At 38.4% G+C, this 25,681-nt stretch overlaps 2 protein-coding genes across 2 annotated transcripts; both read right to left on the bottom strand.

Moving 5' to 3' along the window:
• Positions 1-1,671: 1,671 nt before the first annotated feature.
• Positions 1,672-16,545, bottom strand: LOC125019065. Its single transcript, XM_047603570.1, is given in 31 exon segments — positions 1,672-1,824; positions 2,051-2,113; positions 2,241-2,342; positions 2,455-2,595; positions 3,946-4,153; positions 4,225-4,353; positions 4,458-4,577; positions 4,707-4,771; positions 5,711-5,780; positions 5,860-5,918; positions 6,023-6,155; positions 6,277-6,312; positions 7,040-7,161; positions 9,804-9,938; positions 10,040-10,102; positions 10,304-10,402; positions 11,325-11,462; positions 11,938-12,328; positions 12,421-12,540; positions 12,619-12,665; positions 12,879-12,912; positions 13,008-13,048; positions 13,727-13,817; positions 13,927-13,997; positions 14,211-14,343; positions 14,427-14,576; positions 14,648-14,745; positions 14,829-14,952; positions 15,028-15,167; positions 15,282-15,420; positions 16,277-16,545. Coding segments are annotated over 31 exon segments (3,474 nt in total). The 5' UTR covers positions 16,384-16,545; the 3' UTR covers positions 1,672-1,719.
• Positions 16,546-18,405: 1,860 nt separating this feature from the next.
• On the bottom strand, positions 18,406-25,583 carry LOC125018942 (interferon-induced, double-stranded RNA-activated protein kinase-like). Its single transcript, XM_047603404.1, is given in 18 exon segments — positions 18,406-18,840; positions 19,065-19,127; positions 20,435-20,533; positions 20,639-20,782; positions 20,872-21,079; positions 21,162-21,293; positions 21,406-21,525; positions 22,042-22,118; positions 22,206-22,245; positions 22,328-22,359; positions 22,845-22,859; positions 22,862-22,931; positions 23,012-23,073; positions 23,704-23,836; positions 23,930-24,073; positions 24,198-24,265; positions 24,445-24,571; positions 25,342-25,583. Coding segments are annotated over 18 exon segments (1,767 nt in total). The 5' UTR covers positions 25,449-25,583; the 3' UTR covers positions 18,406-18,714.
• Between the last annotated feature and the right edge of the window lie 98 nt (positions 25,584-25,681).

Below are 25,681 nucleotides of genomic sequence, written 5' to 3' on the forward strand. Positions count from 1 at the left end.
ATCATTTTCCCCGACCCCTGGGACCGCGGGAAGGCACTCTGACTTGCGAGTCCATTTTACCCCTGGCTACATGGTTCAGGCCACCGACCGGGCGCCGCTTCAGTGCCCACATTGCTCTCAGAGGAAGCGACCTCAATACATCCAATAACCCTGCTTGCAGAAGCACGACAGCTGCGGAAGATTGGAAAGTCACCAGGTTTCTTATCTTAGATGCTGCTAAAATGAGGGAGCACATTGTTTTGGTGGAGTAAATGTCAGGAGAGGGCTGGCTTCGGGTTCTCTCGTGCAGCTGATATCTAAATAACATCTTCAGCTAGAAAAGAAACATTCAGCTGGTAACCTGTTGATGGAAAACGATTGGAAAAATATATTTTGAATAATAATGAATTGAATATGGACAGTTTTTATCTATATACCCAAATTGTTAGTCAAATATCTCCTATACAGTCATCAAATTGACCAAACCATAAGATGTTTCTCCATAAAGATCTATCTGTTGTGCTGTCAGTTGGCTCTGGTGCCTCAAAGTGGCTAAAGAAATCTATTAATGTCGACTGTAAAGTTATTCCCAGTCAACAAGGGAATCAGGGTGTTTATTTCAGCATCTTTCCCTTTCTTTCCCACAGCAGCCGATGAGATAGAAACCAGCCAGGTCAGTCAGGCTACATGTAGCCAGTCTTTGCACCTATGGCCTCTCTGCACTTGCACCGAGCACCGCGGTGATTGTTGAGGTAACACACCGAGCCGCAGGAGCCAATTTGTGCTGATTACCGTGGCCTCTGTGACTGTGTGCGCCGCGTCCAGGTGATTGTGTGGGATCCTGCGTTTGGCACTTGTTACTGTTGTTTTCCACAGAGATGCTAATCATCCAGCATGCGCCGGAGGCATGATTAAATGTCACACAGCTCCCTCAGCTTTGGCCCTCTCACTGTGAATAAACCTTTCTCACCCACAGGCTGAGGAGGCCTGGCGTCTGCAGCCTTGCTCTGAACAGGCTGGGCTACAAAGAGCCACAGCTCCCCCTACAGGTCAAACGACGACAGGCAATCAGGTCAAACAAGAATATTACAAAGTTGATCATTTCTTGTTTAATTAATCCCTAAGTAAACAAGTACTTTCTTTTAAATATGATAATTTCCTCAATATATATATATATAATATATATATATATATATATATATATATATATATATATATATATATATATATTTGATTAAAAAACATCATTACATGTAATTAGCATAATCAATGCTAATATATTATTAATCATAATATTTACTTCTTAAAGAAATAAACATAAATAACTAGTATATTGTAAATTTTAATTTCAAAATCCTATATGCAATACATAATAGAATGAAACCATCTATGAATTTATAATTATATTTATATATGTAAAAAATTCACTGTATTACATAATCAATGAACGATTTTGATCCTAGCAGGACACATGTAAGAAGCTAACCTTTGTACCTAGCATTAATTGTAACTTTTAATTTAAATATATATAAAGAAATATAAATATATATAAATTATATATTATTATTATAAAATTATGTCGCTTTATAGGACATGATGGCAGGAAATGGTGAAAGCAGGTGAAATGACATAAAAGGGCTATGTATTCAACCAATAATGATATTGGCATAGCTAAACACAAATACATAAATTTAATATAAAATACATTTTATTTTGTAATTCAGTAAGTTCTGGAATTTCTTAAGTGTTGAGTCTGCTAGCGCATTCATCCAGGTTGGTCTTGATCTCAGTCGCTTCGGGTCGGTCGTCTGGCTCTGCACTCAGCATCGAGTTGATAATGGCGTACTGTAACATAAAAATATAATTAGTCAACAGTTAAAAAAATCTAATACAAAGGATTTTCTCAAGGATTAAACCATTCAAATTGAACCGTTTACTCACAAAGGTAAATTATTAAAATTTTTGATTAATGGTTAAGACGGACAAACATATGTCTCCTACCTCCCCTGCTGATAAAACTAACCATTAAACCACTCATATTTGCCAACACGTTGACAACATATTGACGTACCTCTTCAGTAAAATAGTTTGCAAACCCTTTAGGAAGTATTTGTCTTCTGATGTCATCCCACATCTGAAAATTCATGCAAGTGATAAAAGGAGAACACATAATTCCATTGAAAAGTTGCTCTGTTGAATGACTGATGTGGAAATAAAAGCATTATTAGGAGTTGTTCATAAAGCACTTTAGAGCAACTTACTAAAGCTCTTTCATGATTGGTGGGGATTTTCCAAAGAAGCTCAAAGTAGATCAGCCCCAAAGGAAATATATCAACCTTTCTGTTGTAAGTCCTCTTGCTCTTCTGTTATAAAATACAAACACAGCATATAAAAACCAACATAAACACACAACATTTCTGTTTCACTTGTTTTATTGGGTTGTCTTTTGGGTTGTCGCTCAGTCTGTGGACTCACCTGCTCAGGTGCCATGTAATATGGAGTTCCTCTGTACGCTGTTCTCTCAATCTCTTTCTCATCCTCATCATTCTCGGAAGTCACCAGACCAAAGTCTCCGATCTTCACTTTAACACCCCCAATAAACATGATGTTGGTTGGCTAACCAGTTGAAACAAACATACATGAACTGGAGTTAATGCAGCCACCAACCAGTTAGGATTTAGTTCACATCCATATCCCATAGACTGAAATATGTATAGTTTTCTTGGAATGAGGAATTTAATTAGATTGCTTTTTCAGAAGATTATGTGCTTGCAACGACCCTTTTGGATATCAAATGGCATTACTCAATAATTGTTTTATTCTAGTTGTGTGACATTTTGTCAAAATTAGCATAGAATATTTGTTTTGTTAGGGCCACCAGATTTTTTTAATGTGCACTTGAATGGGTCTGGGCCTAATTAATCCCTTTTAAACTGTCATGTTCGCTAGAATGGGTCTGACGGACAACCCTAAAATGTCAGAACTGATAACATGCATATAGAAGACACTAGCAAATTAGGCCACATCCCCATTTGGGTGACAGCAACCAGTGGTTATTTTGTGTTGCAAGCACTTTTAACTTGTTGGAAAGCAAGTGAAATGGCCAACGTTAGTCAGGTAGGCACACGTACAATGTTGCTGCCTAGCAACGATCGGTGACGTTACATAGAAAAACGTGAAAAAATAGTATGTCATAGCCTACCGACCGAGAAATGAGTCAACGACCACACTCAGTGGCCGGAGGTGTCATACATTTACATTTACCCTTACCTCATCGAATCACCCGGTAATGTGTGACATCCGTCATCAACTCATAATCATTCATATTGCAACAATCAGTGCGTTTACATGCAGAGCTTAATTGAGCTATGCTCAAAATTCGACTATCTGACTACAGTCCTTGTCCCAGTTTACATGCAGCGCAAGAAAATGAATAACTGTTCTCCTCCTCCACACTAGGTGGCGATATGTGTCTTTTCAGCGGGTTAATACCACGTCAATATGGCCCGATTTACGGTTGACCTATTACGCGATATAATGAACAAGAGTCGTTTATGCGGCAGACCGGCATTTCAAACAACAACCAGACGGATAATAGTACATTTTTTAATCATGTACGTAATGTTTGCACTACTGCTGGTGCAGGTAAGACAAAAATAGAATATTCCATGTGGCCTAAAACCAACTCGAATGCCCAAATCTTGTCACTGAGTCAAAGTGAAGGTTTGTGCCTAATTTGAAAACAATTCTTCAAGTCTTCAAGTCTACAAGTGTTTGAGCATTAGCTGCTAACAGATTTGGAGTGATGAAAAATACCAATGCATTCTCATTATTCTTATCAGTGAATGGTCCACATAGTTGGTTACTCTGTTTCTGTTATCCAGAGGGTCACATCCACATGTGACTCTAATAATATAACTTTACAGTGATTCTAACAGACAACATTTGTCCTACTATCTATCTCACCTTCAGGTCCCTGTGGATGAACTTCTTGGAGTGAATGTATTCAACTCCGCTGACAACTTGCTGGATAATGTTCAGGCTTCCTTCTCTTCTCTTGGAGTCTTTCAGAGTTTCTTCCTCATTCTTCTCTTCTATCCACTCTCTAAGAGTTTTGCTGTCACATAACTCCATCTGAATATAGAGGAACTGTCCAGATGCACCACTGGAGGACCTAGAAGATGGACAAACGGAAGAATGTGAACCACCACTAACTAAGGTGTTTAAGAAGTGGATGAGACTTACTGGGAAGAGCCAGAGCTGTCATCTGTACTGTCCGACTGGACCCCTGAATCCCCTATCCACCACCAGTAGTATCGAACGATGCTGCTGTGGTTAAGGTCTGACAAGGCCTTCACCTCTCGTAGAGCTTTTCTGGGCAAGAAAATAGATCAGTGGAAACTTTCAGCTTGTTGTTTTTGTATGTAACTAAGAAACTAAATTATGACATGCTTGTTGAGAATATATGAACAACCTACTCTTTGAAAGGGACGACCTTGATAGCGTAACACATCTTCAGCCTTTTATCTATCGCCTTGAAAACTCGACCAAAAGCTCCTTTGCCGAGGGATTCTTTCCAGTCAAATCGTGATTTGTTACTGATGAAAAAAATGTATTTTTCTTTTTTTTTGAAAACTGAATTTTAATATTCAAATTCCAAATAATAAAAAAAAAACATAAGAAATACTGTAACATCATTAAATTGCAGATATTTTTTATTTCAATACCTTTCTGAAGTGGCCTCCTCGCAGGGACCATTTCCTGGTTCAATTTCTTTAGGACGCTTTATATCCTTAGTGGAAAAAATGACTTAAATTAATTAAAATATGTTTTTCAAGAATCACATAACATGTATAGTTTAGATTTTGAGAGAATTTCATGAAAGGTGAATGTGCAGAACATTAAGACGTTAATGCTTTTTGTTCATAAAATGACTTGACTTCATGACTTAATTTTTTTTTTAAGGTCCCAGTGACTTTGACCATCACTTCTTGAGCCAAATCTACAGAGATTCCTTTGGATTGTTGACAAAAATGGGTGGAATGGCTGCATTGATGACCCGCTAACACAATACCTCCAGCCTACACCTGAAGCCTATAGAACATAAAATATAAAAATGCATACAATGTCTTTTCAGTCTGAATATTTGTGAATATCTCCTGAATACATCATACCGTCTTTTGGTCTTCTCATGAGGATTTTGTTAGTTTTTAATCAGAATTAATATATAATATAAAAGAATAAAGACATATATTAAATTGTCTGAATCTTGTGGAGGTAAATAAAAGGTGAATAGATCGTAGATGGTCAAATGTATTATTTTCCATTGTTCTAAAGAATTGCTTACAATATTTCTGTAACATATGACGCTAACATATGAGTCTTTTCATACAGAGGTGAATACTTTGAATCATACAAATGTGACATGCTCTTGTTGCAGACCCTCACACTTAAAGATTAAGGGGCTTTCCCTCAGGTTCCCAGTAGTTACTTCACTCATATCTCAAGTTCACAGTTTTTGAAGGGTTAAATTCTATGTTGTGACTTGGATTTGACCTGATCACAACACGCAATTCAACCTCATTTGAGGCCTGATTTCATTTAATTATCCAGAGTCTTTAAAGCCAGAACAGTTTCATTTGTATAACACATGTATAACACAGCACCTCTAAGTGCTTGACACAAAATAGGTTTTAGAAAGCACAGAGCAAATAAAATCGTAATAACTGACCTGAAATTTGGGTTTTCTCTGTGAATCAGAAGTCACTACCGTGTGGTTAAATTTGTCATTACAGGTGGCCCTGAGAAAATACAAAGAAAGAAATGAGTTAAACTATTTTACAACTCAAACTCTACTAAATGTCACTTTTGTTTTCTTACAATGCGGTTCGTGGTTTGGAAGGCCTGGCTGATTCACCATGGTCAGAAGGCACCATAACCTGTAACACACATGAAGATGTTAGGTGATATTCTTAAAAACATGAATAACAATTCATGAATGAATTTATGGCCACAGTTACACCACAAAGGAGACAAGTCTTACCGCTTGTCTCGGATTTTCCTTGCCATCCAAACAACTCAAGGCAAGTTTAGCTGCATTCTGCTTTGCTTCCTGCATGTTCTCACCCGCACCATCAGAATATTCCTGACCATTGATCACGGCCCTCACCATTACTCTGATGAAGAAATGTAAAACTTTAAGTAACATATGATTTTTTTTGACAGCCTCTCGGCTAGTGATAGCTGGGATAGGCTCCAGGTCCATACCACCCTCTAGAGCATGGTTGTCAGACATACCTGAAAACCGGCCCGCCAGAAGGTCTAATGCAACCACTGCATGAATTTGCAAAGTATGTAAAATAGAAGGATCATTAAAAAGAACTACTGTTCTGAAACTGGCAAAAAGACACGATGCTGAAGTTAGTTTTGGATTCAGCATTTAACATGCAGTGTGACGTGAAAACATTTTTGACATTTTAGGAAAGAAATAACTTTGTCTGACATCCACTATTGTATTTGTGAAACTTTTATTTCATTTGTGAAAATGCGGGGGATTTCACCGACTTTGTTTGATATATCCAGACTTCATTAGACCAGGTCAAGATTAAAAACCACTGTACCTAGACTTCTCAAATCTGGACTGGATTATCCTACAGAGGCTTAACATTCATTATAACACAAGTCTCTGATTTGTGAAACCTTTATTCTATTTATGAAAATGTAATACAGGCACATCTCACAGTTATTTCAGCATCTAGACTTCATTAGACCAGGTCCAGATTAAAAACCACTGTACCTAGACTTCTCAAATCTGGACTGAATTATCCTACAGAGGTTTAACATTCATTATAACACAAGTCTCTGATTTGTGAAAACCCTCGAACAGAATAAATAGCAGCCTAATCTGCTTCCGATTTCCAGACACGAAACATGTTTGCTGCGGCGACACAGACTTCGTGTGGAATACACTTTTCTACATGCGATAACTTGTTTGTTTAGATTTTGCACATGCAAAGGACCGATCAAAAGCAAGCGACCATATATGGTGGATTAAACTCACCTTTGGCCGTCGGGTCCCTGCGGGACAACCTCAAATGTCAGCTTCGAGCCGGTTCTCCGTGCATACTCATTTAGTCTTGCTATATACTTTTTCCTTCCCATCTCTGATTGCTCTTGTTGCCTCTATAGTGCGCAGATATTTTTGAGTGTAGCAGTGCGGAGTTTGTACAGTCAAAGATTTAAAATTCCCCCACGCTGAACAGACCAATCGCGCACTACAAGGAAGGAAGCTGTTTACTTTCCGGAAACTCAGGCTCAACACGACTCCTGTTGGAATAAAACTGCGATAATCTCGCAGATCTTCTTTTCTTTTCTTTGAACTTTTTTGTTTTCAAAGTAAAAAAGACAAAACATAACAGTCAGTGCGAGTTGAATCGAGCTATGCTCAATATTGGACTTTCGGACGACAGTCCTCGTCCTAATTTACATGCAATGGAGGAAATGGAATAACTTACGTCAACATGTCCTCCTCCTCTACACTAGGTGGCAATGTGTGTCTTTTCAGCGAGTTAATACCACATTAATACAGTCCGTTTACGGTTGACCTATTACATCATATAATAAACAACAGTGGTTCCTGCAGCAGACCGGTTTTTAAAACAACAACCATAGGGACAATAGCGTGTTTTTAATCTCATACGTAATGTTTGCGCTACTTCTGGTGCAGATAAGATGCGAGCTATCCCTCAGGTGGTTCTTCTACCGGCTTTGTTTACCTTCTTCTTCTTCTGCGACCACGTTCTTGGATGTTTTTGTTTCTGGGGTCACACACCAGTGCAGTGGTTGTGGAGCATGCGCACACACATTATCCGATTGAAAACTGTGTTCACCATATACATGCTGTCTGGGTGTCTTAATCGGATAATGAACTACGGAGTAACGTGTTTACATGCACTTAAGTTCTCCTGTTATAGTTCGATTAAGGTTCTTTTGGTCATCTACTTATACTCTTATTTTATGTTTTAAAAATTATATAACAACAAATATTTAACTAGAAATTAGTCACTGAGGGTCCTCTCCATACTGTGATTAAACTGGTTGGCTTTCCCTGTCATTTTAAATTGGATTTTCTCCTTATATAAAGTGCTTGAGAGTCTCCTCATCCCAAACCGTAAGAATAGTTTTCTCGATCCAGTATGTAATGGCCTTTGCGAAGAGTTTGTAACTGCCATGGCCAGCCTAGAATGGACGTTTCTCGATTAAGGGAGAGGCCACGTCCATAAACATCTGAGTAGTAGACAAAAACATCTGACCAGAACTTGTTGAGTCTGGTGCAGATCCAGGACATATGAGCCAATGTGCAGAATGTTTGCATTTACCACAGAATGGTGAAGAAGATGGGTAAAAAGAGCGTAACTTGACAGGTGATTAATGGAATCTATGTATGACTTTAATCACAGAATTAACTAATGAGCAAGAGTGTATGCTTTTTAGACGTTTAGCCCATGGCTCTTCTGATATTTCTACACTCAGTTCTCTTTCTCAGGATGTCCTCAAGTGTTGCGTGGATGGAGCAGTCTAACCTGTGAACACATGGAGACCAGCTTTTTGTTAGCTTATCAGGAGAATTACAAGTTTCAAAATTTGAAAGATTTTCTCTGGCATAGCTCCTGACTTGCAGGTACATGAAAAAATAAAATGGCTGCAGTGAAAATTTTGCTCTAAGTTCATAGATGTTATTCTAACGAGATTGGAAACAAACTTCACTGGACACAAGATGCGGTTTACGAATATCCTGCCCAATAGCTAATGCAAAAGACTGATTATTTCTCCATGGTTGAACCATTCTCTCTTTGCATGTTTTCCCACTGTGGCATGGACATCCATATGAAACTGCCAAATACAATGCGTCATAGCTTCAAGAACCACAAGAGCCTTGCACATGTTAAAAGTTTCAGGGCCTGTAAACATACTGATAATTTGTTGTGGCATCTATGTCAACCACAGGTGTCAAACATGCCACAGGATCTTATTTGCAAGTTGCAATCTTTTTAAACTTTGCTTATAATTTCCTTTGCTAGTGTTTTGCTAAATGACGTTTCCACATCATCTTCCTGATTGAGTGCAAGTGTTTCATTGCCATTAATTTCCCTTTGAGCCGGAACTCTTATGACTCACATGGTTGTGAGACATTTTGCATTCATTCCTGTTTGCTCTGAATGAACATAGTCACAGTAATTCTGATGATTTTTAATCTACAGGACAGTTATTATTTAAGATATCACAATAAACATGTGCAAATGTCTTTCAAACCAGTTTTTACAAGGTTCAAAATACATTTATCCACTCTTTGTTAAACATTCAAATACATTGCAGGGACAGCAGCATAGTCTGACTACTGTGTCAATAAGCCTCTTCCATTATTGTGTATGATTTATACTGTAGTTCATAGGATGAAAAGGGTTAAACAGCATGGGAAAAAGTTAAAACCATTAGGAAAGTGTCTTTCCTTTGCCAAATCTGTCTCATGACCCAAATGTATGCACCACAGAAATACAGATATTTGACATCAGGACACCAACAGACTGACAATAGTTAGAGATACACAGCATAATCTAGGAAACCGATATAACAGTTAATAGTGAAAATCATGATTTTCCGATTGGTTTCCATTTCTGGACCAGTGGGAATGTACCTTAATTACAGGGTTCCATAAGCGCAGTTCACTGACAATTTTCATACAAGCCATCTTTGATGTCAACTCTTATTGTCATAGATTTACTGTGACACTGTGACATTTCACAAGCTCTCTCTTGTAATACTCAGACTGTTGCACGTTCTTGGCGCATGTCTTCTTGCACGTTGAATTTCAGAGTTAACCTCTCCAGCTTCTGTTTCACTTTGCTTGCTTCAGGCCGGTCTTCTGGCTTCTCACACAGCAGAGATGTGATTATTTTGGTCTGCAAAAAAAAAAGGATCAAGATGCATACGAAAGTCTGGAGAATAGTTTTGTATGTGCACTTCATCAATCACTGATAATGTGGTTAATATATTATTATACCTCTTTGGGAAAGGCCAGTGAAAACTCCTCAGGGAACTTCTGCTTTCTGACGTCATTCCAAATCTAGTATTTAATGAGACACATAAGAGAAGAAAAGCATGTTATCTTCATTGTAATAAACTAGGATTTCTAGCTATGTTTTAATGAATACAGGCAAGATCAAATATGGCCATAGTTCATATGTAGTTAGTTTACTCCTAATTGTATATAATAAGTTTAAGCTTATGTAAGACTGATTTTATCATTTGTTCACAAGACTCTCACCTTCTTTCTTTCATGGTAAGTGGACATTTTCCAAAGGAGTTCAAAGTAGATCAACCCCAAAGCAAACATGTCCACTTTGTGACCGTAGTTGCCACTCTCCTGCAAAAACGTGAGGTAAATTAAGTTTATTGTGTGTCTCTACACACACACACACACACACACACACACACACACACACACACACACACACACACACACACACACACACATATATACCCACGGGCCACTTTATTAGGTTCACCTGTTCAATTGCTTGTTAACACAAATAGCCAATCAGCCAGTCACATGGCTGCAGTTCAGTGCATTTAGTCATGTAGCGGTGATCAAGACAACGGGGAAGAAAGGGACTTTAAGTGACTATAAGCATGGTATGGTTGCTGGTGCCAGACAGGCTGGTGTGAGTATTTCATAAACTGCTGATCCACTGGGATTTCTATGCACAACCATTTCTACGGTTTACAGAGAATGGTCCGAAAAAGAGAAAATATCAGACTGGTTGGAGATGATTTGCATCATAGATGTGCAGCCGACAAATCTGCAGCAACTACATGGTGCTATCATGTCAATATGGACCAACATGCATGTTAGCAAGTTGTACCTAATAAAGCGGCCGGTGAGTGTATATGTAGCTTTAAAAAATGCCCCACTGCTCTAAAAGCTGTAAACAAAGCAGCTGCCACTGAAACAATCAGGGAATCAGGACGTATGGTGGACATACACCGAGCAGGCATAACATTATGACCGACTGACAGAATAAGTAAATAACATAGGCCTTTATGTGAAAACACAACGGAATGCTGAGAAACCTTTGGACATGGAATTCGCCTGGATATTGCTTAGACGTGTACTCATTCTCTGATGAGTCACAACTGTTTTGGAGGCACACGGGAGACCTACACAATATTAAGAAGGAGGTCATAATGTTATGCTTGATCAGTGTATAGTAAATAGTGGCAAACCGATCCATTTTAGAGCAATAATGTCATAGATAAAACTGAAGCGCCACCATAAATAATATCACCTGTTCAGGAGCCATGTAGGGTTTGGTTCCTGTTTTCGTTCTCTCATTCGCTCCATCTTCGTCGTCAGTCTCAGTAGTGACCAGACCGAAGTCCCCAATCTTCACTTCTTCATCCTGTCCAAACATGATGTTGGCCGGCTAACCGCGGAGAAACAAGAACAGCAATTAAGGCTTATTAACACCAGTCTACCTGAATGACGTACAAGAAGGTATAGTACATCAGTATCACACTGATTTTCTATGATCATACTGACATCTGAATACATAGAGCTTCAGTGTAAATATATTATTTTGAAATCCAAACATTAACATGTAGGCAATATTCTAGCTATGCACACTATGATGTTGTCAAAGAACTGTTTAGGTACATTAGCCCACATAAATCAGTTAACACCAAAGACAGACAACTGAAGTTAATCTATAAAAAAGGCAGCTGACAATTCCACTTAAACATCACCAGCAAATTGTAATTACCTTTGGCCTGTCTTCCCTTGGTGTTTCTCAGCAAGGAATTTTGCAAGCTCCCCCTTTTATGCTGTGATTTTCCCACATTAACAGTACGTAGTGGAGCAATAATTAAAGAGTTAATAATCCCTAAAAGCCCCAGACTCACCTTAAGGTCCCTGTGGATTAACTTTTTGGAGTGAATGTACTCAACTCCATTCACTATTTGCTGAGCGATGGGCAGACTTTCCTCTCTTCTCTTGGAGATTTGAACAGCATTGTCGTTCTTCTTGTTTATCCAGTCTCGAAGTGTATCCTTACATAATTCCATCTTGATAAAGAGGTACTGTGAAGAGGAGCTACTGGTGGATCTAAGAAAGAAAAATAACAGCGAAATGACACAGCCGCATTGTAAATAAATGAAAAAATACAGTAATATCTTAATGGGGATGTTCACTCACAGCGAAAACTCGTCATAGTCCTCCATCCAACAGTTGTAGTATCTAACAATGTTTCTGTGATGCAGTTCTGATAACGTCCTCACCTCTCGCAGAGCTTTCCTGATCAAAGAATGAAACTATCAGACTATCAGACTGTCCTGAAATGTTACTGTGCTACATTGACATTGACATTGACAGCACACTTGACTTACGGTTTACCGCGGACAACCTTCACGGCATAAAACGTGTCCACCAGTTTTTCTCTTGCACGGAAAACGCGACCAAAGCCTCCTTCACCAAGAAGTGTTAGGGAATCGAAGTCGGCTTTAAATCTGCAATTAATAAAATGACTTAGGCATGAATGTTAGATGGGGCGCATGCTAGCATTGTAACTGAATAACTTATCATACCTTGACGGCATCGATGCATCACTTGTTGAGTTATTGCTTGTTGCGTTCTGAGAAAATAAATACAAAATGAGGATTTGATAAATGTCAAATGAACAGGAGGCTTAAATCCTGATCTAACTATAAAATCCGATACAAATCCAGTGTTTCACAGCAATATCTCTGCACGGATGGGATGGTATTTACAGCAATTACATTATTAGACACAGAAAAAACAGGAATGAATCCTCAATATTTGTACAATTTGGAGTGGAATACCTCACCTGATCTCTGGGAGAGTCACTTGTATCCGATGTTCTTGAAAAAAAAAAAAGGAAATATTAGTTGTCCACTTGGTTTTTACTAAAGTTCTGTGATCTATTTTGAACATTTATTTAATGAAAGAGACTTACGCTGAAGATGATGTGTTATTTTCAGACTCTGCTGATTTGACCTAAACAAGTGTAAAAAAAAAAAAAAAAAAAAAGAAGCACCAATTATGTTGATTTCAGACATTAATCAGAATGTGTGTTTAACTTCTTGTATATTTTTTTCAGGTGCTCCAGCTTCAGGTGGTTTTACATTGGCCATAGCTGTGTACTGTCTCATTAGTTATTTATCTCCTGGTGCTGGTGGTCTGTGTTAGCCTTGTGTGTGCCCTGGGTGTACCCTGCCTGTGTGCCCTACCATTTCAATTTTGATCAAGTATCGTAAACCACAACACAGAAGACTTAAAGATAGCTTCGCAAGATGATGCAATGACAATCACCTGTAACACAATATCAGAAAATAAAATGTTGAACTTGTGGCGGACTTCTAGAGTAACAGGAAGTGTCACGGTTTCATCGGTGTGAAAACGGTGGACTCCTATTTAACGTTAATGTGATAAGTTGGTGTATTAATTTATGAGTTATCACTTATAATATATCATCATTGAGTCCAAGTGGACGTTATTCCATTTTTAATTGCTGTGGATGTATAATATAATAAAAGGAGTTGCATTTTGTGGTGACTCCGCTCAGACACTACCAGCCCAGAACATCTGCTCTGGGCAGCACAGACCCAAACACGACTCTTTCGGTCTTAGAACCTGAATAATGTGTAGAAAACCATTGCTTTGCCTACTACAGACCTGGGCCTTGGAAGCGTTTGATGAATAAGCGAATATTACTGATTCACTTTCGCTCTCTGGCCTGTTTTGTGACGATGCCTCCTTGGAATCCCTAGAAAAAGTCAACAAAAGATATAAGTAAAGCTTCTCCAATATGCAGTAGATCTTATATAGTTTCCCAGCAATAATATTGAACTCTTCTCTAATGCCAAGTGCCTTACCGTGCAGATGATGATGATGCTGACACTGACGACGATTCGTCATCCTCAGATGCTGTTGACCCAAACGACACCTAATGTGCACAAAAAAGGAGTTTAAGATGAAGTAATTTCATCTCAGCAAAAGCGTCTAATTAGAAAGTGTGCATTTAAGATGTGGTACCAGCAAGAGATAAACCAGAGATTAACTAACTAATTACAACTTGGTGTTTAGAATTAATCCTTTATTCTTCTAACTCTTCTAGTCTATGTTTGACAATGGAAAGTGTTAGAACATATTATAATACCTCACTGTCCAAGCTGGACTGTTTCTGAAGAGCAGACCAGGCCAGCTCAGCTGCATGTTGTTCGGCTTCCTTCACAGTCTTACCTTGACCCATGGGGTAATCTTCGTTGTTGATTACTAATTTGCGGAAAAATCTGCATGAGAGAAGGAGGAACTCAGTGGGAAGTGGTGTTTTTTTTAGAATCTGTTCAGATTACAGACATTCAGTCAGACTCACTGAGGATTATGAGCCGGGCCACATCTCTTCGCTTCCAAATACGTATGAGAGAGGGCTTTTTTCTGACAGTAGTGGTTGATGATTCCTTTGAAATCTGTCTGTGTGAAGCTGTTCTCTTTGAAGTTCACACTCAGTCTTTTGTTCTTGTCACTGTAATAAACAACCAAGGTTTCACGACAAAGACTCTAAAATGAAATAAATTGTGATTGTGATTCACTCACCAGAGATTAGAAACATTGAGATTTACTTCCTCATTTTGCTGACCCGATGCATGGGTGTTTTTTTCATCTTCAGTCTTGAAAGTGGAGAAAGTGCAACTCTGAGATGATGACAGAAGGGCATCTGGCCTGCTGAGTACATTGTAAGCCTATGGCAGAGTTGATTATGTGCTTCACAACTTACCTCCGCCGTATTATTGCCATGTATCTCATCATACACCAGCTTGGCTGCTTTCTCCTTAGCTTCTCTCTTCGTCGCTCCTGTGGCCTCGGGATAGTTTTTGTCGCCAACAATAAAGCTGCAGCTTCTAGTATCATAGAAACACTTATTAAGTGCCTGTTTTGAAAATGGCAAAGAATAAGGATGTGGTCAAGCCTCTTACGGGATGGCATTGTATAGTCCAGGTCTTGTTGAATCCACCGGCTTTATTGTCAAACTGTTCCTCTGACCATATTCATTGAGCCAGCATATGTAGTTGATACTCAGTTGAACTGCAGCCGGAGCTTCTGCAACAGTTCCTGGCTGTTAAGACATTAGATAAATACACAACAATTAGACATATGCCACTGGTTTGGGATTATTTTTTTCTTTAACATGCATTGAGTTGAGTTAAGCAGATAGGGACAGTTATCTTACTAAGGCATCTGAGGCTTGAAGTTCATTCTCAGACAAGCCTTTCAGGGCATTTTTGGCTGCATTGGTCTTGGCATCCTTCTTGGTCTTCCCATAACCTATGGGATAGGCTTTACCATCTAGGACAGCCCTTTGTTTGAATCTGTAGAGTAATTGTCATAAGTTTGTTAAACACATGATGCAGTTCACCTGAAATGAGGAAATAAAGTTGTAGGTGTTGCCTTACAAAAAAAACAAAAAATCAAAACCATAAATGTGTAGCTACAGTACCATTTTCAACCTGGGTGTGGCAGGACTGAACTCATCCTCCATTGTGTTGTGGCCACTTTTAGAAAGAATGATTTTCCATGCATGTTGTTTTTAAAGCCTCATTCAGCTGTGCTTACATTCACTAGATTAAACTGTCCAGCTTGGCTCAAACGATGTGTTTTATGGTCATTCTTACTTCATTTGGGAGTTTAATCCTCACTGTGCAGGACAATGCGTTTAACCTTATTGAAATGACTCTGATGAAAGTGAAAGGTTTCAGTCTGAGCTCGGGTGTAGGCCTTAAATTTAAAACCATCAACATGTAACAGATTTGTGACATCAAAACTAAAGCCAATCCATCCTAGTCCATCAGGATACAGTATTTACATATATGAAAACTCTTTGTACATTCACTGAAAATTGACTTTCATATAGATTTTAGGAGATAATTTGTTTCCAGTAATTGATCTGTACAACAAAGCAGCTATATGTTCAATATATACATTTTTGTTCATTTAGTGCAAATATTTTCTATTATAGGCTATTCTTAAAATAACTGCATCACAATCAAGAAATCCTATCTCTTACATAACTAGCTGAGAGTTTCAGCAGGTTATTCCAGTGATGCCATCTAGCCTACTGCTGTTGAAAGACATGCCTAGAGTGATTTACACCAGGACATATCATTTAATTATGTACACATTTCATCAAAAGTCCACAATAACCACAGGTAAAAGATACCGACTCACAGTTTGTTATGATCAAGGCCCTCAGACCCCAGGTCCTTGTACTCCAGCTCAAGTCGGCGTTTCTGTTTATATTCATTTAATCTTGCGACGTAGTTTCCAGCTTCCATCGCCAGTGGCTCAGTGACAGTGCAAATATCGCAGCAGTTCTCTCTTTATGCTTTCACCTTATTCATACGCTGCACGGTCCGTGAGTGCTCGCGATCTCATTCGCTTCAGCTGTCTTCAAGTACCCATAAGTTTCGATTCCTTCGCGTCATAGATCGAGGTTTTCTGGGACCGGATAAACGAAACTGGAAGTGCGCCGACAAATAAATAAATAAATAAATAATGCAGATACCGGGAAACTAAACGTGCTATAACTCGTGGTGTGTGTTTTTGTCAAAAGGGACCATGTTGTGCGTACTGAACCTCGCTTTAAAAGCAGTAACTTTCCCCAGGGACTAGGAACTTTAGGAGGTACACAGCGTGTTTCCATCTCAGTGCATAGTTAGAGACATCTCTGTGTAAGTGTGCACATGGCAGAATGCTTTGATCGGAATTCAAGGGGCATCGACGTCACTGCCGCCCGAGGCCACGCCCACTGAGTGGCAAAAACATGGTAACAGTGAATACAGCGAGACAGGGATATTTAAAATATGGATTATCAGACAACTGGACTCGAAAATGATCCATACGAACTGGTACAGATTTGAAAACGTGGATTAGCCTCAGTATTTGTTAGTTTTAGTTCATTTCAGTTATGATAAGTGTAGCTAAATAAAAGATGCTAATGCTAAGTGCTTTAAGAAGTAACTTAGGGTATGTCTACATACATAATTCAATTAATATTACCTGACACAGACATTACCTGTAAGCTAGTGTTAGGACCCCGGAACAAAAACATCCAAGAAAGCTGGTGGCAGAAGAAGGTAAACAGACCGGTAGAAGAACCCATGGACATACACTGTACTATTATCCATCAAATTTTGAATTTCCCCAATAGGGATCATTAAAGCATTATCTTCTTTATATATAACACACTTTACATTTGAAGGACAAAACAACACCTGAACCTATGCTTGGTTCTTCTTATGTAGCTACGACTTAGACCCATAACTTACTTTAGCAGTTAATGTTATATATATGTTTGACAGTGATAAATAATTTAGGAATAACATGGCCTACTTAGTACAATTACATACAGTGGCTGATATCTAAATGTCACTTTCATCATCTTACTGATGTCTTACTAACAAAAACATATTTTGGTAATACTAAGCTAGTTTAATAGCTTTACATCAACATCATACATCAAATTCGACACATTCATAACAGTTAAATAACATAAAACATATTCTTCTCACTTGTGAAAAGGTCTGTATATGTTGTTGTTGTTGTTTATTATATGATACAATACGTCAACCAGAAAGGGGGCCGTATTGTCCACTGACAAGACACATAGCTCTGCCTAGTGTGTAGGAGGACATAACATGTAAACTGTTAAAAGGACCGCGGTCAGAAGGTCTATAAAAACTTTACAGATTCATTATTTTGTTAATACTTGTTTCTGCATAAAACCCTTAAATAACTTCAGCCTCTTCAAAACTATCAAACATTCAATCATGATGAGGATTTTTACCGGCATTTTGAAATGCCAGCTTGATTACTTGATGTCTCGTTGTTATTTATGAACAAAAAGTTACAGTAAAAGGTTTTTTGGAGGTCGATATTTTTATCCATAGCTCGTCACACACTGAATGTGCTCACAAACTTTCTGCTCTTGCATCACATGGTTTCTCATTTTGATATTGTCTAGTCTTAGCAGGTTGCTGCATGTCACAACCAACACTCTTCAGGAAACTTTTATTAACAGAGTGGAATAGTTTCAGTTGAAAGTCCTCACACAGATGTTGCTACCACACCGAAGTTTTGATTTTAACCTCTTCCTGGCTCCTGACATTCATTAGATCTGCATTTGACCTTTTCTGTGAATTTTGACCTGGCAGGTATATAGATTCACTCAAAGGTGTATGTGCATGCATTAATCAGACGTTCAAAGGTCGTGTAACCTGTAGCTAAATATGAATTCCCGAATAACTACCTTGTGAATCAATACCAATATCATCCAGAACAAACATTTGGTAAGTTTCTTGAACTAGGACAGAAGTTGTTTATTTATTACCAACTTCCGTTCATCTTTACTTAAACACGGTTGGCATACAATAAATTATTTAACCCAGTAATAAACAAGACCATGATTATTTATTATAGTGAATAATGTCATGATGTATTCACCGATTCAAAAATTAAATAAGTTTTTTTTTCCATCCCAGCACATACTAAATAATCCAGATACAGGATGTCAGTTCATGAAAGCAGCCATTAAAAAAGTAACTTCAAGGTATTATGGTGGTTAAGACAGAATTAATGCTAACCATTTTTGCATTTCCTTGTAGCAATCACACAGTACTCCTATTTTTAAGCACTGTAAGTATATGTTTGCACTCTTCCAGGTCCGCCTTTAGTTTGCTTGCTTCCGGTCGGTCCTCTGGTTTCACATGCAGCATTGACCTTATCATTTGGTTCTGCAACAAGACAAAGAACAGCTAGCATGATCTCAATAATCTCCTGAAGTCCAAGCAGCACAAGAACTGTATTTCCCACAAAATTACCTTTTTTCCCAAAAGGTCACATGTCCTGCTTAATACTTGATATTTTCTTTCAGACATCCATGTCTAATACTCTTTTTGTGACCATTACTAGTGGTTGTCAGCCAGTGAAATAATAAATTAAATAAATACTAATTTACCTCTTCATGGAAATGTTGTGAAAATGCTTTAGGAAGTGTCTGCTTTCTGGCATCCTCCCAAATCTGATAAAAGAAAAGAGAAAAGAGCCTTTAACACAACCAATAGACTCTCCAGTATTCATGCTTTGTTTTGTTCTCACAGCATAGTATTACAAAGTTAAACCAAGTTCTAGGTGTTTTGGGGGGTCTAACAGGCTGATGGCAAACCAGCCAACAGATGCATTTGTACAACCTGACATGTGCGTTTAATACCCCCTCATCTGGCACGATACTGTAAGTAATGTCCTGTAACATGTGTTGGGCTATGATTTTTAAAGCCAGTAGTTTGTGCAAGTTTCTCCTTAAATGTGTGACGCACTTGTCAAGAATGAAGACATTAACCATGGCTCAATGAGGCCATTTGAGAAACTACAGCTGTTGCCATTTGCCTGTTGGCTTGATTTTTCAGACCTGGGGATTGGTTGCCACATGGTATTCAGTCATCAGTCATCATGACTGAACCAACCTGGGGTGTGTTTATACTTGAATGACACTGTAAAGAGCTACAAACCTGAATGGCTCATTCAGACACGTTTTAAAAGCAATGAAAAAGCAGGTTTTGCATGATATGATTTGCTGTCTGCCAAGTAAAAATCATAGCCGGAGCGACCCAAAAGATATTAAAACCGTATGGACGTTAGAGCTGCATGAAAAAATCTTGACCTCGATTCACACATACACGTGACCTCATTTCGAGACACAATGATTCTTACGCATTTTATTTCACGAGCGGCATCACAAACAAATGCCCCCATTTCTTCACGGATTTTTTCAAAGTAGCACTGACGCTGACTCCTCCCTCAACCTATGGGAAAGCGTCTTATTCCGTCAGTTCAGTCTGCAGTTCAATGTGTGGAAACAGTGAGGAGAAGAGAGAAGTCAGTGGTAAAGAGAGTTAAATGGATGGAGAAGAAACCCAGGTGGTAGTGGAGGGAGTCCCCCACAGAGTTAAAGTTCATCAGTGCAATAAACATTTTGTAAAAAAGAATCGTGTCAAATAATCGTGATCTCAATTCTAAACAAAAAAATCGTGATTCACATTTTTTCGTGCAGCCCTAATGGACGTGATCTTAAATGAGTTCCAAAATGGAGGCTGAGATAGTCATAAAGTCAGTCAGTGGACTAATAAACTTGCCACAACTTTACTGTGCAGGTACATGAGTCATAGGTATGCTTAGTGTTAAAACTAACAGAACTCCACCCTTGCTGACTGTGACGCATCATGTTTTGAGGAAATGCAAACCTATTGGCATATGATATATTTTTCTGCTACTTAAACAAATACTTGTAACACCAAGGATGATTTTGGAACGTGTTTTTGAACCACTCACTACTTCACTCTCAGGGCCTACGAGATTCCAAAGGAGTTCAAAATAAATCAGCCCCATAGCGTAGATGTCCACTTTTTGGTCGTAAGTCTTCTTGCTCTTCTGTCATAAAAGAACACAATACAGCGACACTAGTGACTAAAATGTCCACAGATACCTTTCATTTAATATTTAGTTAATAGGTAATGTCTGCATCGCTGCTCTCACCTGCTCAGGAGCCATGTAAGACGGGGTTCCTTTGTACGCAGTCCTCTCAATCAAGTTCTCGGCATCGTCATCATTTTCTGCAGTGACCAGCCCAAAGTCTCCGATCTTCACTTTTCCATCTTGACCAAATAATATGTTGGCCGGCTAAACATGGAAAAACAATAAATAAACACTTCATGGCTTATTAACAATAGTGTATTTAAAAAATATATTTTTAACATAATTTGTCTCACTTTCAGGTCTCTGTGGATGAACTTCTTAGAATGAATGTACTCTACGCCACTTAACAATTGCTGGGCAATGTCCAAGCTTTCCTCTCTCCTCTTGAAGTTTCGCAGGGATTTCTTTTCATTCTGAGTATTCTTCTCGTCTATCCACACTCTTAGAGTTTTGGTGTCACACAGCTCCATCTGAATGTAAAGGTACTTTACAGATGCATCACTGTAAGAACAGCAAGAGAAAGGCAAATGGTGATATAACTCTTGTCTTTATAAAATAAGTAGCTCAATAGAAAGGATGAGGCTTACTTGAAGTACTCCAACTGTTCATTGAAATGTCGCACTGGTACCCTTTATCATCCATCCAACAGGTGTGGTATCGAACAATGTTGCAGTGGGTGAGGTCTGACAAGGCCAACACCTCTCGAACAGCTTTTCTAATCCACAAGAGTAACAGAAAATGACGAGTTAATAAAACCTTAGTTTTATTTCATAAAAACACTGTGAAGTAATGGGAAGAAATTAAATGTTTTTTAATACTTGGCTTACTTTTTGTCGAGGACAATCTTTACAGCATAAAACCTCTGCGCGAGATTATGTCGTGCCTTGAAAACTTTACCGAAGGTTCCTTTTCCGAGGAGCTCTATGCAGTCAAAGTCTAATTCAAACCTATAGAAGTATATTTTTGGCAAAAAAATCAAAATATGACAAAGCTTTTTAATTCAAATATTATATACACAGGCATAAGATTATGACCGCCTTCCTAATATTGTGTAGATCTCTCTTGTGCCTCCAAAACTGTTGTGACTCATCAGAGAATGGACATGGACACTCAGGGTGTCCTGTGGTGTCCTATGGGTTGAGGGGAGATCCTTTGTGAATCAGACTTGTTCCAGCGCATCCCACAGATACTTGATCAGTTTGGTATCTAGTGAATTTAGAGGTTTGTGTGGGTTTTTGTGGCTGCTGCCATGAGTGTCATTGCTATGTGGTGGGGGTGTCTGGGATATGTCAGGTCCAAACGTTTCCTAGCAGAACACTACATTGTCACAAGATGGTGACAAAGTCAATAAATTGACCTGTCAGTGGATTTAATGTTATGGCTGATTCTGATCGGTGTATATATACAGCATACGTAAATAAATTACCAATGACTGAACTAATGATTTAATTTAATTTTCTTACCTTGTGAGGACTGGTTGGGTTGTCGTTTTCTTGCTTTGACTAACTGCTGGACTCTTGGTACTGAAATTGACTGTATCCTTAATGAAAGTGATAATATAGAAGTTAATATGCAGTATTAGGCATGACCCATCAAAATGAACTTGCATGGTCTGGTCTTAATTTACCTCTTTGCTTTGGTGAGCATTTTTGAAATTTGCTGCAAGTCTAACAAACAAAACAAAGAAAAGTATAATTGATAATAACATCTACTAAAATATTATGTAGTGGGTGTGAAAAGACGGCTTACTTTATTTTGGGCTTTCCGTCAGGACTTTGAACCTTTATAATGGAAAGTAGAGAAAAAAATTCATTACAAGCCGAAAAAGTTCTATTTTACTTCCTGGTCATCGAAAGAATCTCGGGACAATCTCCGGTCAACAAGTGCAGCTGCCACTAAGTCTCAGTGCTAGTGATGATCCAGTGACCAATTTCCTATGCTCTTATCTCTTGTTAAGAAACTCAAAAAAAATTGCTGTTGTTCACATGAAACCAGGAACTCCTACGTTTTCTAGACCAAGATTTCACAGGAGGAATTGATAAGCAGAATCAGTAATGGCATCAGCATCAGTAAAATCTTATCAGTGCCCATCCCCATCTATGACGGTGTTAAAGGTGCTTATGTTTTACAGTGTTTTCTAGTTAGGAAGTTGGATCTTGTGAGTTTATGTAAATTAAAACCAATTGGTATCATTTCTACAATAATGTGGACATTACAACCTGAAGAGTTGTGGCAGCGTTAGGTGCATACATTACAAATAACACACCTGATTCTGTAGAGGTCTTTGGGTGAATTGGTTAAAACAACAGAGTCGCTTGTAGATACTGGAATGCTTGATCCTCGACCGGAGTCCCTTGGAGAATATGATAATGCACATTAGGAGAATACTCTCAACATTAAACCATCTGTCATATGGCTCAGTCAGCGCCTTACGGTGTGCTTGACAGTGCTGACTTCTTGGGTGTTGCACCATTATCAGCTGACCGGACACTAACCTGAAAACACAAAGGATAGGCTTGGTCACTACCATAGTTTGTAGTGACTGATGCTGTTTGGTAACGGGGTGCAACATTAGCCTAACAAGCATTTATTTTCATTTTTGCAGTTTGATGTTTAAAATGACCTCTCCTGTTTCCAATAAGTGGCTCTTTAATAAGGTCACGGTAACATCAAATTCAAATGTATAAGGCAGTTGTTACAAGATGTTTTAAAGCTGCGGCACCTTATTTTTTCCCTCAGAGTCAAATTTAAATTGTTTCATTTCTGAGAGTTATATCAGCAAATGACAACAATGGGGTATTTACTTCCTGATTCCATTTGGAAGAAGTATGAAAACTAGACGTACCAAAATACAGGTTTTGAGGCTATAAGACCAACATGCTGAACATTATGCATGCAGGTCTCAATATTCACACCTTCGAATGACTAAAGCAACACCTATGAAGCTGGCCCATAATTGCTGTAGGAACTCTAAAAGTTTGTGTGGATGATTAAGTAGTAGTTTTCAGGCACTGTGCATTTATGTGATAAGAATGTCGGTTCGGTCAGTGCTGCTTCACACAAGAGGAGCCAATGTGGGAGTCACTCTAATTTTTGATATCAGAAGAATAGAAATTCTTAAATACCTTGCTGTCCCAGTCAGACTGTTCCTGAAGCGCAGACCAGGCCAGCTGAGCTGCATTTTGCTTGGCTTCCTTCACAGTCTTACCTTCACCTACGGGGTATTCTTTGTCGTCAATTACTAATTTGTAGAAAAATCTGCAAGACGCAAGAATGAATTGTGTAAAGATTACACTCTCGTAACAGGTAAGTATTTATTTTTTTTAGGTTTTTTAGTTCAGTCAAACTCACTGAGGATTATGCGGCGGGCCACATCTCCTGTCTTCAAGAAATTTAGGCAAGCGACTTGTTTTCTGACAGTAGTGGTTGACAAGTCCTATGAAATTTGCGTCTGTACAACCACTGTCCTTCACAGCCAAGCTGCTTATCTGATCACTGCAGCAAGAAAGACATAAACTTATTAAAACTTTTAATAATCAATCAGAGCTAAAGTTAAACAGTAGTTTACATACAGTGTCATAGTGAAGAAGAATATTGCTCGGCCTGTATTTTTGCTCACCAGAGATTGGACACATTCAAGTCTTGTTTTTGTTGTTCTGATGTGTCCTTGCATGTCTCGTCTCCAGTCTGAGAACACAACAATATGGGAGTAGAATCAGTGACAGTAGAGATGTCTTTGTGTGCTGAGCTGGTGCAGTAGTAGAAGCTTCATGTGCATTTTCTGTCTCTCAATAAAACAACAAATGGTGCATCAACACAAATTTTCACACATATAGAGAGTAAAATTTGAAACAAAATCATCTTACAGATTCAGATGGTTCCTCCAACAAGCTTGTCAAAGCATTTTTAGCCGCATTCTGCCTGGCTTCCTTCTTGTTCTTCCCCACACCAACTTTATAGACCTTATCATTCAGAACGACTCTTATGGAGAATCTGTAAGTGAAATGCGCTTTGTTATACAGACGAGACAATTAATCTGTTTCATTTTGTTTTGGGACCGTACAAAAATTTTAATGACAGTCTGGAAAAGTCAAAAAGATAAGATTATACTTTGATGATCCTCTCTCGGTACAATTGACAGCACTGGGACTAAGAAGAGTAAATTAAAACACATCAGTAACTTAGCGTACTGAAAAAGAAGAAGACTTGAATAGCAGAAACTAAAATAATTAGTTTTAATTTGTATAGTTGGGATACAGTTTGTTCACTGAGTTGTGAAAACAACATGCTACAAAAAGAACTGCATGCAGCCTGGGGACACCGGATAGCAAAAGTGCAAGTAATATTAATAATACTTTTTTGTTTTTACTTTTTTTTCTGCATTTATATGACAGCAGCAGGTACTTCTTATATACTAGAGAGTGGGACTTAAAAAAACCTATCATGATATGATAGGATACAACATGTATGCATGTTTGCATACCGGTATTAATTCATCAGTAATAATAATTCAGAAGTATAGCATGGACACTAACCGAGCCTATTTTGGTGTGTAACTGATATTTTTTCATTATTGCTACTTTTACTTTAACTAAAATACCTGGGCACTTCTTACACCTTTGACTGGTGTCTCCAAACGTATGTGACATAGTAGATAATCACGTTTAACTCCTACAGGCTATTTTCCAAGTCAAAACAAGACCCCACACGTCTCCATTTCCTAAGTTTTGGAGCATGACTTTGCAAAAATTAGTCCAACTTACGTTTTAATGTGATCGGGGCCAACAGATCCAACCTCCTCAAATTTCAAATCTAGTCGTTCTTTCTGTGCATGCTCGTTCAGTTTAGCAACGAAGTTTTCCGATTCCATCCTATACCCCAAAGTCTCAATACATAGTTAAGTTATATTAAATATTACAGAGCAAAGTGCAAATCTGAAATTTATACACATTTTTCTCGAATGGTTCCACATCCGCCTAAGTTTCGTTTTCGCTGTGTTTGCGTGAAGGTCAGACGTCATGACGCTCACGACACCTCGTGATGTTCAATAAAGTTTATTGAAAAAATGTCTGAAGAATTAAAACCGGTTCAAGTGTGTGTGTT

The sequence above is a fragment of the Mugil cephalus genome, chromosome 13 (assembly GCF_022458985.1).
Source record: "Mugil cephalus isolate CIBA_MC_2020 chromosome 13, CIBA_Mcephalus_1.1, whole genome shotgun sequence".
NCBI classification, from domain to species: Eukaryota; Metazoa; Chordata; class Actinopteri; order Mugiliformes; family Mugilidae; genus Mugil; species Mugil cephalus.